The sequence below is a fragment of the Triplophysa rosa genome, linkage group LG5 (genome assembly GCF_024868665.1).
Source record: "Triplophysa rosa linkage group LG5, Trosa_1v2, whole genome shotgun sequence".
NCBI lineage: Eukaryota > Metazoa > Chordata > Actinopteri > Cypriniformes > Nemacheilidae > Triplophysa > Triplophysa rosa.
This window is the reverse complement of record NC_079894.1, coordinates 11523362-11541423: the sequence shown is the minus strand read 5'-3', so window position 1 is coordinate 11541423 and position 18062 is coordinate 11523362. Positions and strand designations below refer to the sequence as shown.

The 18062-nt window shown below is 38.9% G+C and overlaps 1 protein-coding gene across 2 annotated transcripts in view; it reads right to left on the bottom strand.

The window, feature by feature from the left end:
- dpydb (dihydropyrimidine dehydrogenase b) overlaps nucleotides 1-18062 on the bottom strand; it is a 159364-nt gene that overhangs the window by 57516 nt on the left and 83786 nt on the right. For both annotated transcript variants that reach the window (XM_057333891.1, XM_057333890.1), the window contains 3 exons: nucleotides 16960-17144; nucleotides 14730-14945; nucleotides 1553-1717 (listed from right to left, as the gene is read on the bottom strand). In XM_057333891.1, coding sequence (XP_057189874.1) covers nucleotides 1553-1717; nucleotides 14730-14945; nucleotides 16960-17144 — 566 coding nt within the window. The remainder of the gene's footprint in view (nucleotides 1-1552; nucleotides 1718-14729; nucleotides 14946-16959; nucleotides 17145-18062) is intronic.

Sequence of the window (18062 nt, the reverse complement as noted above, 5' to 3'; positions counted from 1 at the left end):
AGGGACCCCCATCACCGTAGAAACTGTCAATCATCCACTGATACAAGGAAATTAAAAAAAGAGACGAGGGAGGGGTTGTGGCGAACGTAGCATCTTCTTTTTCCACACATCGTGTCTATTCTTCAGTTTCAGGCATTCCGCTAACCTCCCGCGAGCCCCCCGCGCTCACAAACGTGTCTGTGGGGATGAAATGTGTGAGCTGGTGTAATTTGACATCATTGCGGTGGGTTTGTTATTCATTACGATTCTCTGAGTATTCATTTCACCCAGCACTGTGTGCCCATCACCCTTGACCACAAAGCAGTCACACGGTGTGATGAGCTCGCCCCGGCACATACTTCAGCGTTCCCTGGAGTGTGTTCAGCGCAGGAGGCACTGCCCCGCGCTGAGCACGACAAGCTTACGCGGAGCGCTGGAGGAAAATGGAATTGTAAATAGTAAATGGAGATAATGGCTGCTCTGAATTGCTGTGACCTGCCCAAAATCGATAAGCATTTTCAATGAATCTTACTGAACTATTCAGCATGTACAGTATATTACATTTATCCCACTGGACACGGAGGAGAAAGAGACACGGGATGATTTTCCAAAATCTAGTGGACTGAATCCAAAAACAGCAGCATTTTAAGGTGTCACGGGTATGCTACTGATTCGAGGGGTGTTACAATTACTTTATTTTGCCCAAATTCTAAGGCAGCACTGCATGTGTCCCGTGCGAAGAAGGCAAGTTCTCAGTAAAACGATATGCAGCCACGCAAAAACTGAAAGACCATTTAAAAATGATCTTCTGTTTTTCTGAATTTACTATTTATATGTACAGTATGTGTTATAGTCTGTGAACTACAAACAATATAACTCCCAAATTTCAAATTAAAATATTGTTTCTATTTCCAGAAAGTGAAAATATGAGAAACAAGTCAAAATAACAGATAATTTTGAATAAAACAAGTTCATATTCACTTTTAAGCAATACAACAGTAATATTTGTACATTGAATAAAAAAGGAATCCAGACAGCCACACATCTGTGCAAAGAGATTCAAGAGGTTAGCGGGAAAGATGACGTTGTGCTTCATAATTACACCCTGTAATTCAAAATTAATCTCACCCTTGAGTGAAGCAGGCAGTCAACAAAACTTGAGGAAGTTATTTTGTGCTCAAACGGGCTGTCTCATTGCAAGTGATTAGAGAGAAAGGAGATGGCTGATTGCGATGAAAAGAACACTACAAAAAGCTTTTGTCATCTGCCCGCGGAGTGACTGCGAGGAAGCCGCATAAAAGAATGAAGACCTCTGAAAATCTTCTATTAGAGAGATTCTATTACGCAATTACTCGTGAAGCAGTTAACATGCACACTGAGGGACAGAAAACGAGGGGAAAAGATGGCACCTCTATTATAGAGAATTATGGCTGTTGATAAAACATTGACAGGCTTTCCCATCCACAAAAAAGGTGAGAAACAAAAGTAATGAATCACATTATGAGAAAACTTCAGCAGGGACAAGAGGAAGAGAGACAAGAGAAGTTGTACGATTAGCTGAAAGTGAACTTACATTTTTGGGAAAGTCAGCTTTGAGTTCTGAAACGCTCTTGCACCAGTAGGTGGCTGTTTTCTCGCTAATGAGTTCAATGTTGAGGAAAGAGCCCTGGCCGGGGCCGAATACGTGACTTGAGGTGGTCCCACGCACGATTCGCGGAGACACGTTGGTCACCAAATCCTGTAGGAGAAAGAAACTTTGTCACTTTTAACTAAACACAGACCACTTTCATTGGCTGCATATTTACAAAGCTTGCGAAAGCAGTGTTCTCACATTGTAAGATCTCCAAATGTTTTCTATATCTTCATGATACAACTATCAATCAAATAATTCTCCCTGTTTTTTTACAATTAAGAGAAAACGATGATAAATTATTTGATAAGACCATGGCTCATTAGCAAGAGCTATTAGGATTCATTTGCATGTGTTAAACAGGAGCCACATAATTTTAAACAATTAAGATTAACTGAGTACACCCAGTTCCCTTTGTGGGCTTTCTTTTTCAAACAGAGGAAGAAAGAAAACACACTGGTTGTTCTTACAATACAAAAAGAAATAAATCTGCCAAAAAACATGGTTACTCCACTTCTATTGAATTAAAACCAAATCTGCTGAAAACTAATGGTACGACCCTACTAAAAACTATCACAGGAATTCTAATGGATTCAATACAATTTTTAACGGCTTTTATTAGAATACCATTATGAACCATTAGCAGTTTACCATTAAAACCATTACAAAATTCCTTTGTGTAATGTGTGTTTTGGTCCTTATTCCAGTAGAATTCAACGATGTTCTATTGATCCCATCAGCCAGATAACATCCCGCCAACAGGACCAACACCATTTGAGAATGACTGAATTTACATGTGCAGCAATAATGTGATTATTTACAATAACCAGAATAATGACTTAAAGTCAACAAAAAAATCATCATTTATTCACTAGCATGTCATTTCAACCTGCATGATTCTCATTCTTCTGCAGAACACAGAAGATATTTTAAAGAATGTTGTTTACAAAACATTGGCCCCCAATTGCCCTCTATTGTATGAGCACAAAATAACAGCGACAGTTCCACTAAAACAAGAGTCATATACAGGTTTTGAATGACATGAGGGTGAATAAATTTTTAGGTGAACTCTTTAATCGCAGTAACATGTATACATGACGTGACCAAACCTCTTCACTCCCGTTTAAATGCAATTTATATTATTCTGATTATTTCCGATAATGCACATCAAAAATGATAAACTCATATACAGTGGATGTGTCATTGGCCACTGCTTTAAAATGTTTAAATGCAAAATCTTTCGACAGACCTATTTAATAGTTATTCAGCACCATGATAAAGAAATATGATGAAAATGCCGTTGCAATGGTTGTCTACGCTGTCATCACATGTAAACATAGCCACTGTTTATAGTTTCCAGTAAAACCAATACAACTGCCATTATAACCATTTCACATTTCGGTGATGGTTTATATTGTTTTTTTAGTAAGGGAATGTAAGCGCATGGTGCTACATATCACTTCACAGTGACACTTACACAAGTCAGACACTTATGTAGGGTGCATTGTCTACAGGTCTTTGAGACGTGTCCAACTAAAATACCAGTAAAGGCCTACCTACGTACATGCGTATCCAAGTACGCTTTAACAGGCAATACGTGTGAAGGATCTAGCGACAAGTAAATAATCTCTGCTTCTCTCAGCCCATTAGCATGAGTTAACCTGTTAAACATTAGCCTAGGTTGAATTCACACACATTCTTTAGTCATAGAAGCGGTCAGTGGCAAGCTCTGCAAACTGAGGGGGTTATCGCACCAGCGCAGCCCAGTAATCCTTCTTTTTGAGCCTAAAAAGAAAAACGTACTCTACGATAAGGGAGCGATCAAATGTCTGTACTGGAACGTCTGAGGAAGTTCTCTGATATGCTGGCCTGGAGGCATATTCAGGGTAATTACAGACAGAGGAGCCCATCACCCTGCCCCCCCCCCTCAAGCCACGCCCCTTCATCGCTGTCATTCTCTTCAAAAAAAATCTCAGGTTAAAAATTTGCCTCCCTGCCGTTTCAACAGTACACAATGCCCAGGCTGTTTTTTAAACTGATACAGGAAGCATTTGACCACAATAATCTCTCTGACTATAGCCATCATTATGTTGATTTAGCTGTGAGAGAGAGCCGAGAAACGCTCCTGCAGCTACATTTTCCACTCAGCCTGAACATGTTCTTGTGTCCTTGAGTTAAAGCTGGCATGTGCCTCAGATTAAGTTGAATGGAGATTGCAAAACAATTACACTTTACACAATCGTTGGCTGGGGATTATGTAAGAAAATTCCTGGAAGTACAATGTTGGAGAGCAGGGCTGCTGACTGCAGATTAGATATGCTGCAAAAACAAACCTATTTACTTCAGGATGTGACGTGGTAAACAGGTAAATGGCCTCGATGGTAAAGACGTCGATAATTGCTTTTCCATCTACTTGCATAGATAGCTCCACACTCCTGTTTTCAGTCCGTAATGGGGACGGGCAAAACATTTTTTTAAATTAAACGTAACTTCTTTTCCTTTCTGTGTGCAGACTTTCAGAAATCAGAAATCCATTCAGGCAGTCTATATGTTTCAGGACTCCTAAAAAAAGTTTTCTGTTTTCTTTCAAATGTCTTCCACTATTTTTGAACAAGTGTGTTCAATGTGTATATTTTGGCAGTGAACGTTTCAAAGGCGTCATGGCCACTTTACTCATGGATACCTTTACATCATACCGACCGGTTCCACTTGTTTTTTTTATTTGCACAGATTCTAATAAACTCATGAGTCTGTGCTTTCCATTCTTTAAAATGAAGGGTATCTCAGAAATGTTTGGCAAGGATACTGACATGTAAGAAAGATTGTGCGCTGTCCCCGGGTAACTTTTAAAGGACCACTGCGTGTCTCTGCATTCAAAGAAACTTGGAAATTACACAACCACTCTCATATTCTCCATATTCACAGATGTAATCAGATTCTGATCGTACAGAATAAACCACATTATGTTATTAACTGTGCATATACATTTCTCGCAGAAAAAAAAACATTGCACTGGTTATGATTCATATACTACCAGAGAACCACACGAGCTGCCTTGAATATGAATGTGAATGTGTAGGAATGGAGGCAGTGGGTATCTGAGTGTAACAGATGGCTTTTTACAGATCACTAATGAAAAGATGTACATTCATCCTTGAGTCCTGTAAACGTTTCAGAGTAGATTTCAATGGCTTAAGCACTGACAAAATGAAGAGTATACAACTATATATATATATATATATACAGTATATTAAGATCTCAGGCATAGAAAACATCTAACAAAAAGGTGAATGTTGTTTGCCTCATGTATTTCTCCAAGGCCTGTTGAAATAATTTAGCAGGGGCAGATGAGATTTTTTGTAGCCTCTTATAAAACGGACTTCATTAGGTCATCTACTACTCTTATTAAGCAATAAAGCAAAGCTCGTTTTGTGCTTTTGCTTTATTTTTACAATTAAACATGCATTTAAACCTTTCCCTTCTCTTATTTCACGTTCAAAATCGTGGTGCTTATTTTCAACAAGTAATATGTCAGGGCATCAAGTGCTGAAGCTGAAAGGAGCTCTCTTAATTTAGCGGTCTCATTAAGGTGACTGAATATGATTCACGTCTTATAAAAATAACTTTGCAACAAAGTAAGAAATGAAAAGTTTGGTTTCAAACTCCCACACCTAATGTACACTGATTAAAAAGTCACCACAAAGCTTTCTCTTCTGTCATGAAACTCAAACTTCCCACACACGACACCTGTGTTTAGCAAACCTGCTTAGCGATGTTAGTATGTAGCAGTTTAATTAGCGCACCAGTCACATAACATTTCTCTCATTATTTGGTATGACTACCCTTATGTTCGGTTTTAGTCATTTTAATAGTTGAAAAGAAACACATTAAGTATGCCGATGATATTAAAAAACTTTTCTGTAGGATGTGTATCTTGCTTTTGTCTTAAGAAAAGACATTTAAAAAAGAAAATAAAAAAGAAACAAGAAGGTCAGATGAAAATTCGATTAAACTTAATGTTAACTTTTTATATTTATCACCCTCATGTCATTGCAAACCTCTATGACTTTCTTCAGCAGAACACAAAATATATTTTGAAGAACCTTGGTAACCAAACAACACTGGCCCCATTGACTTCCATACGGACACCACTGGAACATTTCTCAAACTACCTTCTTTTGTGTTCCACAGAAGAAATAGTCATATGTGGATTTTGAATGACATGAAGATAAATCACGATGACAGAATTTTCTTCAGCCCTTTAGAATACATTTTATTTTGTTATTATTTAATAATAACCAGTCAATCTCAACCGTTCAAATGCTATTACCAGCTTGTACTTTCCTGTAATGAAGGCCTTTGCATCTTTAGTCACTGTGGAATGCTGTTCTACAAGAGAGTCAGAGCTAAGGGTTGGCTATACTACAGCACGCCCAGGGCGATAATGAATTAAGAGCCACACTCAAGGACACAACAGCAATACATGGAAGAGGACAGCGCCTATTGATATACATGCACTGAGATTTGAAACAACAGACCCTCTAGGTGCATTCAGCCCTCACTAAAGGCTTTTGTTTGACATAAAAGTTTCTCTATAAAAAAGATCACAACCTAGTGTGAAGGACTATTTCTTTACAGGCTTTTGGTCTTTATAGATATGGACAGACAAAGAGGTGACCAAACATAATAAAATTAATTGGAGGCTTGGGATCAAGCAATGATGGATTCACCCATAATTGGGTCAGCCATGTCACAACGACACGTGCCAGCAACCGTATTTGGCAAGGATACAGTACAGTATATAACTACAAACCTAATTTTTATTAGGTTTTTTTTCTTAAATCTATAAAAAATAAAACAACTGATCACAAAAATGTTTACAGGAAAGGAAGAGTTCAGTTGATAATTTGGTCACCATTTTCACACCCTTGTTGTTCCAAACATGCATGTTTTTCTTTTTCTGTTTGAATCACATTGTTTGAACTCAAGAATCAGATTGCAAATCAATCTTTCACACTTTCCAGTTTCATTCAGACGCCCACATTTTTAAGTAACAATTGCTTTCAGAAGACAGAATCTTGTGGTTGTATAGACCATTTTTACAATAGTTTGATGTTTTCTGTGTAGTTTTTCAAACTTCAAACCCCATCCGTTGTAACTGAATAAAGACAGAGTGCAGTCTTTAAATCTTGTTTTGTTTTCTATGGATAGAAGCATTTCAGTAATTTGGGTTTGGAAAAACATACAGATAATTAAATAACAACATAATTTTGATTTGTGGATTCATATTTCCTAATTCATAAAAAGATATTTAACCAGATCTATAAGCCCACACAAAGAAACCCTCATAGCCAGTGCTGTAGTCCTAACAAAACAAAAAAAAATGGTGTACTATACTATACGACCATAACCCGACCTCAAATGGCCAAAAAACAGGGGTCAGTGTGTTTGTTTGTTTGTTTTTCTAGTAACATATGACAATTATTTCAGTTAAATATTTATGCATAATTCTTCACTTATGCTTTGAATATGAAGTTGTAGAATTGGAAAAAAAAAGTTGATGGAAAAGGGTTGGAAAAACAGGTCTATGCCAGTACTGTTGACCACAATCTAATACTTTTACAAAGCATCATATCTTTTTAACACATTACATATACAAGATTACGTAAAAACATAAGCATGATTTTACAGAATACAGATGTAACTTTGTCATCACTGCTACATATACAAGATTACGTAAAAACATATGCAAGATTTTACAGAATACAGATGTAACTTTGTCATCACTGCCATTGTCATCACTGTGTCAATACTTGGTAATAATTTAAGGGGAAGATATTAATGTATGAAGTAAATGTTGTGGTAAAAAAAAGACTACATTATTTTAAATGTAGAATAAATGTAACAAGAAGGTTTAAAACGACTGTAAAGATAATGAGGATACAGAGAAAATGGAAGGATTCTGACCTCTGACTAAACAGTAGGGCTATGGAAGTTCTTTGTTTCATTTAATCGCGTGTCATTTAAAGAAAGCTAGAATTAAAAGCTGTGACAGATATCGAAGATTTGCAATGCACTGCAATATCATAAAGAGATAAAGCAGCGCAAGAGAACCCGTGAATTCAGTGTCAATCGCTCTCGAGCCGGAGGCCCAGAACAGATGAGAGGAGCCACTGCCGATGAGCCTTTGAACCAGCTTTGACTAAAAGTGATCCGTTTTATCAATATTACCTGACGGCTTCAGCGGGACTCTTTCAGTCACTGACATGACGAACTCCTCGCTGGCGCGTTGCCAACACTGAAGATGATGCGCTTGACGTGGTTGTCGCAGGCAGGGCTGCAAGAAATACTGTGTATTTTCTAAAGAAATGCACCAATTGTATAAACAAATAGTGAACGTGATACAGTTAAAGGGAAAGCAACCACCTTAGCAGCTTGGAGACGTTAAGCAGTGGAACAAGTGGGTATACGATAATATAGATCTTTAGAAGTTGTTATACGCAAACAGCGCTGTGGAAAAAGTAAGCATACGGTGTATGCGTGCGTATGGCCCCGACTACACCACTGCTCACAGCATAGTACAGTACACGTTAATAACTGCAGAGTGACTAAACATGCTAAGATGTGAATAATTCATCTGATTCATTCATATTCATAGAAACTTCTACGAATGTAAAGCCATCCAAATTCACCCCTGAGAGAAGACACCCTCTCTCTATCTACTTCTCTCTCTCTCTCTAGAGCCATGTACTCAAGGCACCTGAATCAGTGCGGGAAGGTTCCGCCCACACCGTGTCTCCCTGCAGAGATACGTGCACATAACAAATTGGCATTAATTGCAGGATGGCAGCCGTCTGTCCCCAGCCACCATTGATTTCCTGCATGAACTGGCTGGCCCAAATGGGCATGAGTGACTGAGTGGGCTGCCTGTTTTCTAAGGGTCTTAGCTAGAGAGCAAATACAGTAATTCTCCAACAATTAAACCAAAAGTTAACCCAACTTTAACAAAGATTTGGTGGAACGAAATCTTGACCTCTCAGATAAGGGTTAGAACCTGTCAATAGTTTTATGCATGTTATATTTGAAGGCATTCATGAACTGAGAAAGATTAGTGAATGTATTCATTTTAAAGGTCCAGTGTATGAAATTTAAAAATGAAATTTTTGCAACCAACAGCTCACTCCACCCCTCCCTTTTGAAAGCACCATGGTGGCTGACACAGACAAAGACGTCGTCACGTTTTCACTTTGCCGAAGGAGATAACGTATTTACGAAACACGTTCTGTAGAGCAGTTTGTCCGTTTAGCTACTGTAGAAACAGCATGGCGAATTAAGGGGACTCGCGGTGTATGTAGATAGAAATAGCTCATTCGAAGATAATAAAAACAAAACGTTTTATTATGTAAGGTCTTTATACACCTCTGAAGACGTAGTTATGTATATTATATTGCATTTCTGTCAATAGATCCTCCAAAAAAAGTTATACATTGGACCTTTAAAGTGGTATTTTATTAAAGTAGAGAGATTTATTGTTTTAGTTACGCTGGATCCTGCTGGACCCTATTGACCCCTACAGTCTTTCCCACCTTTTAGCCCAGTGCACACGCTCTCGCTATTCTATACAGGGCCATGGGAGTAGAGAAGATTATAAAAATAAAATACAAAATAAACAAAAGCACTTAAAAAAAACACAGGAAAGTTCACCCAAAAAAAAAAATGTTATTCACCCTCATGTGGTTCAAAACCCATATATGACTCTTTCTTCTGTAGAACATATAAGATGATATTTTGAAAAATGAGTCCAATGTTGTTTGGTTACTAACATTCCTCAAAATATCTTCTTTTTTGTCCTGCAGAATAAAGAAAGTCATAAATGTTTCCAGTGACAAAGATGAGTAAATGAATTCAAGAATTTCCATTTTCTATCATTTACATTTATGCATTTGGCAGACGCTTTTATCCAAAGCGACGTACATTGCATTGTATTACATTTGTTTCTTACTATATGCAATCCCCTGGGATCGGACCCATGACCTTGGCATTGCTAGTGCCATGCTCTAACCCCTGAGCCACAGGAAAGCTTTAAATACCCTACGATACCCCACTTTAATTGCCTACGAAATGGATTTAATCAACAAAATTAGAACATACTTCACTTGCAGTATATGGATATGAAGGCATATTTTATATGAAAAACTTTTCAAATCAAACTACAAATTTACATTTAGCCTTGACACAGTTATTTAAATTAGAAGCTTGTCAGACGAGCGCTTCTCATATTGAATGACACGTTTTACGAGACCTTACACGAAAATATTTGCCAATAAGAAACAAATCCGTCACTAGAACTTAAACAGCCCCGTGAACAAACAAGGAAGGACACGGTACGCCCACAACCGCTCTTATTAACGCTTACTTAATTGGATAAAGCCCTAGCAATTACAGGCCAATTAGGAGATGTGGATCTTATCAAACTCCGCCATCCCAGTTTTGTAGTGCAGATATTAAGTCTCATAGCCTGGAGTGGTGTGTTTTAAAGCTTAGGTGTGATAAGCTCCTGTCTGAGCTATGGCAATGATTGAATATGTTTTAAACAGTAGGGGATGGGCTTATTTCTCATGCAGGAAGCGAGCGAGTTCTGTCTCCTCGCACCACTCCAGATCCATAACCGACTGGCTAAATCAGTGGAGGAGAAAGTGGGGATAGCTGGGGAGCTTTGTCAGGATCCGCCCAGACAATGTTATGATGAATGTGTCAGAGCGAAGGAAATGTATTTTCCTCGCATGGAAATCTGCCTCACCTCCTTTCTCGCTAACTTTAAAATTCATCATGACTCTGCAGGGGCATAATGAACTCCATCAGAAATCAGCCGGCATTAACATCGCCTCCAACCAGCTGATCCGACGGCTCAGGTTCTGCTCGTGTGAGCTCAAGAACACGAGTAATAGGCAATCAACCTCGCATAAAAGAACAATAGCAGCCATCAGTCATTCTCATGTACAATTAGCGCAGCTCTGACTGAGCGATGGCCCCTCAGCCCTCCGGCGCTCTGACAGACAGACGTGCCACTTCCCGACTGCCTACCTACATATTGGCAACGTTGTGCAAAGTCTCTCAAAAGGATATGTCTTTAAAGGATAATTGGGCACGACAGTTCTTATCCATCCTTCTATCCATCTATCCGTTTCTTCTGGAAATCCCAGAATCCATCAGCTCTACAGGTGGAATGAATGAATTGTATAAGCTGCATCTGCATCGTTTCAGACAGATCCTAAAAAGGTTTTACAATAAAATATTTACCCCACGGTGTTTGACATGTAAACCTTTTAACAGCCCAATGGTCTGTGTAGGAATCTGAGGATCACCAGATTCTAAGATCTTCGTTTATGCGGAAGAAGAGAGAAGTGGTATTAAAAAAACAGCCTGTGTTAACGGGGCCTCGTTCCAAGTCAATGTAGTGCCAATTCCCAGGGGACTCGCGTTTTGAGACAGAAGGGAAAAATAAAACATTTACATATGCAATGCATCTCATTAATTATAATTAATGAAAGTGCTGCCTGCTTGCTCGGCGCAGCCATTAACGCTAGGTAAATTAGTTATTCCGCACACATATCCACCAGCTACTGATTTCATATCCAGCGCCACAATCGCAGGGCTTTCTGAACGTTTTAGATGCCGCACGGCCTCGGCGGAGACCCCATCTTAGCGCGGCTCAGCGCCGGAGAACAGGATATTAAAAAGAAGTCCCCTATGTTCTAATGACAGCCCTGCATGGAGCCACAGAGAACATGTTGACACTAAGGGGTTTGCTTCATCCTGCCTGAGAGAGAGAACGGGAGAGAGAGAGAGAGGTGCCGGTGCATCATTCCAGCACGGGGAGAGCAATATGAGCTCTATTTATTGAAATATGGCCTCATCTCTCTTCAGCAGTGCAAGATACTGAGAATTATTAACTCTGTGCTAAGACTCGCTGTTGATACGGCTGAAGTGTTCATTGAGGTGAGTTAGATGTCATGTCACGTGTTTCTGAGACTAGGTCAGATTGCAAAACTTTTTTCAGATTGTAAAAAATTGCAGATTTGCAATTGCAAAACATTAGGGCAATATAGCCATTTTAATGAATTGCCCTGTTTGTTATTTTTTACAGTTATATATTTTTATATTTTAAAATTCCATGAACATTGCTTTATTAGAATGGTCTTACTTCTTTGTGTAATACCATGCACTGTATTGTATTATACTCTTTTCTGTGCTTTTCCTTTTTTGTTTGTTTTGTTGTTCTTCCTGTGAAGCTGCGTTGAAACAAAGCAACATTGTAAAAAGCGCTATATAATTAAAATTGAATTAATATACTTTCACCGTCAAATTAGTTAAAGGCAGAATAGGTGATCCTGTCCAGAAACATTTTTTGTCATGCTGGTTGGAAATCTCTTTACATCCTGATAGCAATCAAGAAGTATAGTGGTCAAATAATATTTTTATAATTACATATCGTCTGTGAAAGGCGTAGGACCAAAAAACGTTCGCCCAATCGAAAATTTACTGGCCGAATGCTGTGACTGGTCATGTGTACATTTTCAGCCAACGTATTTTGCATACCACTGCGCACCCTGTTCACGCAGACATCATACATCATCAGCGCGCTCATGTCCACTGTGTCAATGTAGGGAGAATGGCTGACAAATAGTCTGGATCATGAAAATGGTCTGTATTATGAAAGAGGAAAAACTCGAATTAACATCGGTTCAGTTTTTACACGATGGAGACAGCTCCGGCAGGCAAAGGGTCTGAAAGACGAAACCATGGTTGCTCTCTTTCTTTTGGACAGGTATGTACATGCTTCGAGAAGAATTTAATGTATTTACTTTGTAATTCGTTACGTGGATTTACGATTTAGCTACTGGTCTGTGCGCGTTCATGTGTTTGAAGGAGGCGTGGCTTTGGACGGCGAATCGCATAGAGGGTGGGATTATAATTTCAGTGCTAGCAGGCTAAAGTTAGCACCTTTCCAAATCAACCACTCCACCTTTAAAGTGATAGTTCAGCCAGAAATTAAAATTCTGTCATCATTTACTCTCCCTATATGACTTTCTTCTGCAGAACACAGAAGATATTTTGAAGAAAGTTGGTAACCGTTTTGGCTCCCATTCACTTCTACTGTATGGACACAAAACCACTGCAAGTGAATGGGTGTTGGTTAACAACATTCTTCAAAATATCTTCTTTTGTGTTCTGCAGATAAAAAAAAGTCATACAGGTTTGAAATTACAAGAAGGCGAGCAGTGGCGGACTGGCCATCTGCTCAATGTGGGCCGGCCCACTGTTAAGATATAAAGAAATAATAATATTCTTTTCTTGTTATACAGTAGTTGTGATTTCTGTGCCCTAGCCTAGCAGCAGTAATAGCGCAGAATTCTAGCCAATCAAATTACAGAGGCCAATCAGAATTTAAGCCAATCAAACTAAAGACATTTCGACGTTAAAGACGTTTCGGCCAATTAAATTGAAGAAGACAGAACTTCGGCAGGCGGGCGCTATCAGAAAACAAGCACGAATTGTTTTAATGATGTGTGTTAATCTCAGGTGTGTTACATGTCACGGTCAGAAAAGTGTCATTTACAAACAGTTCCATTACACGGAAATGTTTAGGCAGGATTTTATGTAATTCTGAAGTCTATTTGTTGCCAAGACTGCACTGGCCTTTACTGTTTACTGTTTGTCGTTTTATTGGCTTTGCAATGTGTCTGTAAAAGATCCTTAGAAACATTTGTTTCTATATTGTGGTGTTATAGAATGGTTTGTGCATCAATAAGATGGTGTGTTATGTTGCGAGCCCGGTGTTGTGGGCTGCTCCTGGTGAAGAAGTCCAGGGCCACTTTTTAGTCCTAGCCGCCCCTGACGGCGAGTTAATGAAGAATGGCAGAATTTTCATTTTTGGGTGAACTATCCCTTTAATGCGATATTTGTAAATCTCTTATGTGAATACTGTTGAGTGTGTAGCTAAAATAAAACAGCATTTTGTGGGTTTTGAAAGACTTAAATATGCACTAAAAAGCCAAAGAAAAACATCCTCAACAACTCTAACTTGAGAAAGCTATAAAATCTCTGTCCACCATTGATTCATGCAAAATCAGGCTTGTTACCAAAACCTGTGAATGCAGCTAAGAGCAAAATTAAATAAATATATAAAGGAAAATATGAAGAAAAATGGTCCCCCTGACACTCCAAAATTAACTTAATAAAAGTTAATTTTTGACACTGCTCCCAGCATCCTGCTGAGAAATTACTGGCACAAAGTGACAATTTTCCAGGGACAGCTTGAATACTGTATTTAAGAGAGACTAGTTCACTTAAAAGTCATTCTTTCTTCACCCTTTTCGCTATTTTTTTCTTTGAAGTTCCTTAAATGTTGTCATTTGCCTTCTGAAATTCCTTGTGAAATTGACGCTCTGATCGAAGAGCTGCACAGACGCATTTTAGTGTTGCCTTGGCGATGCCTGATCCGACTCAAACCCTGTGCTCTGTCTCTCTTCTCCTTTCTCTTTTTCTTCTTTTTCCATTTCTAGCTCCACTAATCAAGAACAGATGTTAATGATTAATTTTCCCATCACTTGAATTAGAAAGTAAATTAAAACAAAAAGATTTTGCGCAGGAGTTCAATAAACAACTCATGCCTGTTCTGTTCTTTTACCTCCTGTCAAGAACAAATGTTACATCGCTAACAAGGCAGATGCATGGATGCCTAATGGGAGGGTTGTTGGTTTCCCAGCGTTTTTTTAAGCCACCAGAATGTAGCTCATTATGGCTGGTGTTAGTGTGCATATGTGTGTATGAGCGTGTGTGTGTGTGTGTGTGTGTGTGTTTCACAAGCTGGAAAGGCTTACATTATTGTTAGTACTGAAGCTTTCATATGCTTATGACCTTTCAGGGATTTTTGCCAAGGTTTCAGTTTAAGATGTTGTACAAAAGAATGTGCTCTGCGGATACTTTGTGATCCGGGAATCACATGCACTGTACGCTTCCCACACAAACACGCTATTCCAATTTCTACTACACGTGTGTGTGAAGCCTATGTCGTGCTGTATTTTGATGTTCCTGCACGTGTGTTCTGTAAATATACCTTGTCCAGCCCAAAGGTCTTGGTGAGGGCGAAGCCCCAGCCCTGCTCGAAGGCTCTGCGGATCATGGCAGCGCTGGTTGTTGGTGGAGCACTGGCGAGTCCAAACGGGTTGGGGAACCTTATCCCACACATCTCAACGCTGATGTCTACTGTATCGATGGCACAGAGGAACAGGGGAAGTTTGGGAGCGGTGCTTACTGTGTTACCATGGAGGGACTGTGGAGAAAACATAAATATACACACTTATTTTTGCTTGTTATGTAGAAAGCTCAGGGTTTTTCAATGGTTTGAGTTAATTAAAGGAACAGTTCACCCAAAAACAAATATTCTGTCTTCATTTACTCACTCTCAAGTTGTTCCAAATCTTTACAAATTTCTTTGTACTGATGAACACAGAGAAAGATATTTGTAATAATGTTTGTAACCAAACAGTTCTTGGTCACCATTGACTACCATAGTAAGAAAAATTGCTTTATAAATTTCTTTGTTCTGTTGAACAAAAAAGAAGATAGTTTGAAGAATGTAGGAAAGCAAACAGTTCTGGGGCACTAATATCTAATATCTTCCAAATATCTTTCTCTGTGTTCATCAGAACAAAGACATTTAGACATTTTCATTTTTGGGTGAACTGTCTCTTTAAAGCCCCCTAATGATGGTCCTGTAAACATACTGAAGCATGCAAATTCGAGTTAACAATGCACTGTAATTTGTGATAACTGTGTAACGTTACCTATAGGTATTACTTCAGTCATTTTGATATATTACATTTACATTTATGCATTAGGCAGACACTTTTATCCAAAGCGACTTACATTGCATTGTATTATACATTTGTTTCTGACTATGTGCAAGCCCCCGGGATCGAACCCATGACCCTGGCGTTGCTAGCGCATGCTCTAACCCCTGAGCCACAGGAAAGCTGATATTTACTTTACTGCCTTTCATTATAGCAGTGTAAATAGGGATTATTCATGTCTATGTCTATGTACAGAACAAGGGACTGGACTGCACTTTTTTATTCATCCCTGCGGAGCCTGGTTTCTCCCAAGTTTTTTTCTTCACTAACATCTCATGGAGTCAGCCTTGGCTTGCTCACTGGGGGCCTGAAGATAAAACATTTGAAGAAGTTTCTACTGAACTGCTCGACAGAGACTTTTGGACAATTACTGTAAGACACTACAATACGATTTTCTGTAAAGCTGCTTTAACCCTCCTGTTATGTTTGGGGTCAATATATCTTCTGTAAAGAATGAAATACCTAAAAATAATAGTTATGTTTTCAGTTATTTTCATACAGTATATCCTTTTCCCATGCTTTCGGGAACTAGAGCTTGAATCGTTTAGTTTTTTAGTTTTCTTTTGTTTGTTTTCAAAGGATTTGAAGCATTTATGAGAATCAAAGGCTTCTTGTGGTTTCTACAGGAACTCAATTAAGAGAACTTGGCAATCAAACGTACAAATAAAATACAAATCAAACAGTTATGTTTTGTAAGTATGAGTAAAAAATGAAATAATCTAAATTTGTATAATTTATCATATATTATTAAATGATTTGTGTTGTCATTATAACCACGCACATTAAAACGTTGCTAAAATGTTACATAGTTCAACCCTCCTATTGTGTGCTATTGTGAATAGCACTAAATATATCTCTTACTCGTGAAAATCCACACACAACCCTTTAAAACTGAAACACCCACAACAAAATGCGACCATATCTCGCAGTGTTTTACGTGATCTTGAACTGCTGAACCCATTAGCAAATATTTGCCAGCTCTTTCTCTATAGTCCAAAATTACAGAATGGTTTGGGGGAAATGGATTTGCCGAACAAACACTTCAGTGTGACTTCCTCTGGCCACAGTTACATTAGCGATTAACCTCCGCATGAACCTTTTCTACATGCCGCTACTTAATCTTTACTAGAAAATCACAGAAAATAAGTATTTAGCTTGGAAAACGAAAGATGAAACTTGTGCATGAGTGCCTCAGCCAAAAAGCACTCAAGATGTCACCCTGTGAAAAAAGTCCCCGTGGAATAATGCCCTCGCTATAAAAACTGTTAGCGTAAAACTTTGAGTGCTACGCTAATGCTGAAAATTGCTGGCACTGACACGTAATGTGAAGCATGCTCTCACAGCTACACACAACTGTGGCCAAACACTAAGTATGTTGTGTAAGACGTCCAAATTCAGAATGAGATGGATTGGCTTATTGAGTGGAGGGCCCACCTGGATGTACTTGTGGATGTGCCAGGAAGTTTGTTTGCCATCATTGACAGACTCCACGGTGGTGTTGGCCAAGCCGGCGATGTCTCCGCCGGCAAACACCCAGGGTTCGCTGGTCTGCATGGTTTCGCTGTTCACCTCAGGTGTCCCCCATCCATTCAGCTTGACTGGTTCCATGGCCTTTTTCACTGTGACAGTACACAACGTCAAATACAACAGAGCGATTAGTGTAGGTGTGAAGACTAGATAAGAATCCTTTTCATTATCATAACTGAAATACATCAGACACTTAAAGGGATAGTTCACCAAAAAATTATATTCTGTCTTTATTTACTCACCTTTAAGTTTTGTTTTTTTCTAAATCTGTATAAATGTCTTTGTTCTGATGAACACAGAGAGAGATGTTTGGAAGAATGCTTCTTGGCCACCATTGACTAATATAGCAGGAAAATATGCTTTTTAAATTTCTTTGTTCTGTTAAACACAAAAGAAAATATTTTACAGAATGTAGGAAAGCAAACAATTCTGGGACACTTTTGACTACCATTGTATTTTCTCCTACTATGGTAGTCAATGGTGTCAAAGAACTGCTTGATTACAAGCATTCTTCCAAATATCTTTCTCTGTTTTCATCAGAACAAAGAAATTTATTCAGATTTGGAACAACTGGAGGGCGAGTAAATGATGACAGAATTTTTATTTTTGGGTGAACTGACCCTTTAACTGCATGATTGCTGGATATTATTTAGGCTGAAAATGAAGACATAACAGTCTGTGCAGACACCTGCATGAAACAAGCAGAATTTGTAACCCTGAAAGTCCTGTTGATGCTTTCTCCGTGCCTGTTATTGTCGAGTATATTTTCCCTTTTTGTTTTTTACCAGCATGAATCCCCTAGTCTCTCCGTCAGCTTTCCTCGCCTGACGCTCTACTGATCATGAAGACTGCCGGCCTCATCACTTTCAGAAAAAAAACATCCTCACACCACCACTTGTCCCCCCTCCACCAACCACCCCATCACACACTCTCTCTCTCTCTCTCTCTCTCTCTCTCTCTCTCTCTCTCTCTCTCTCTCTCTCTCTCTCTCTCTCTCTCTCTCTCTCCTT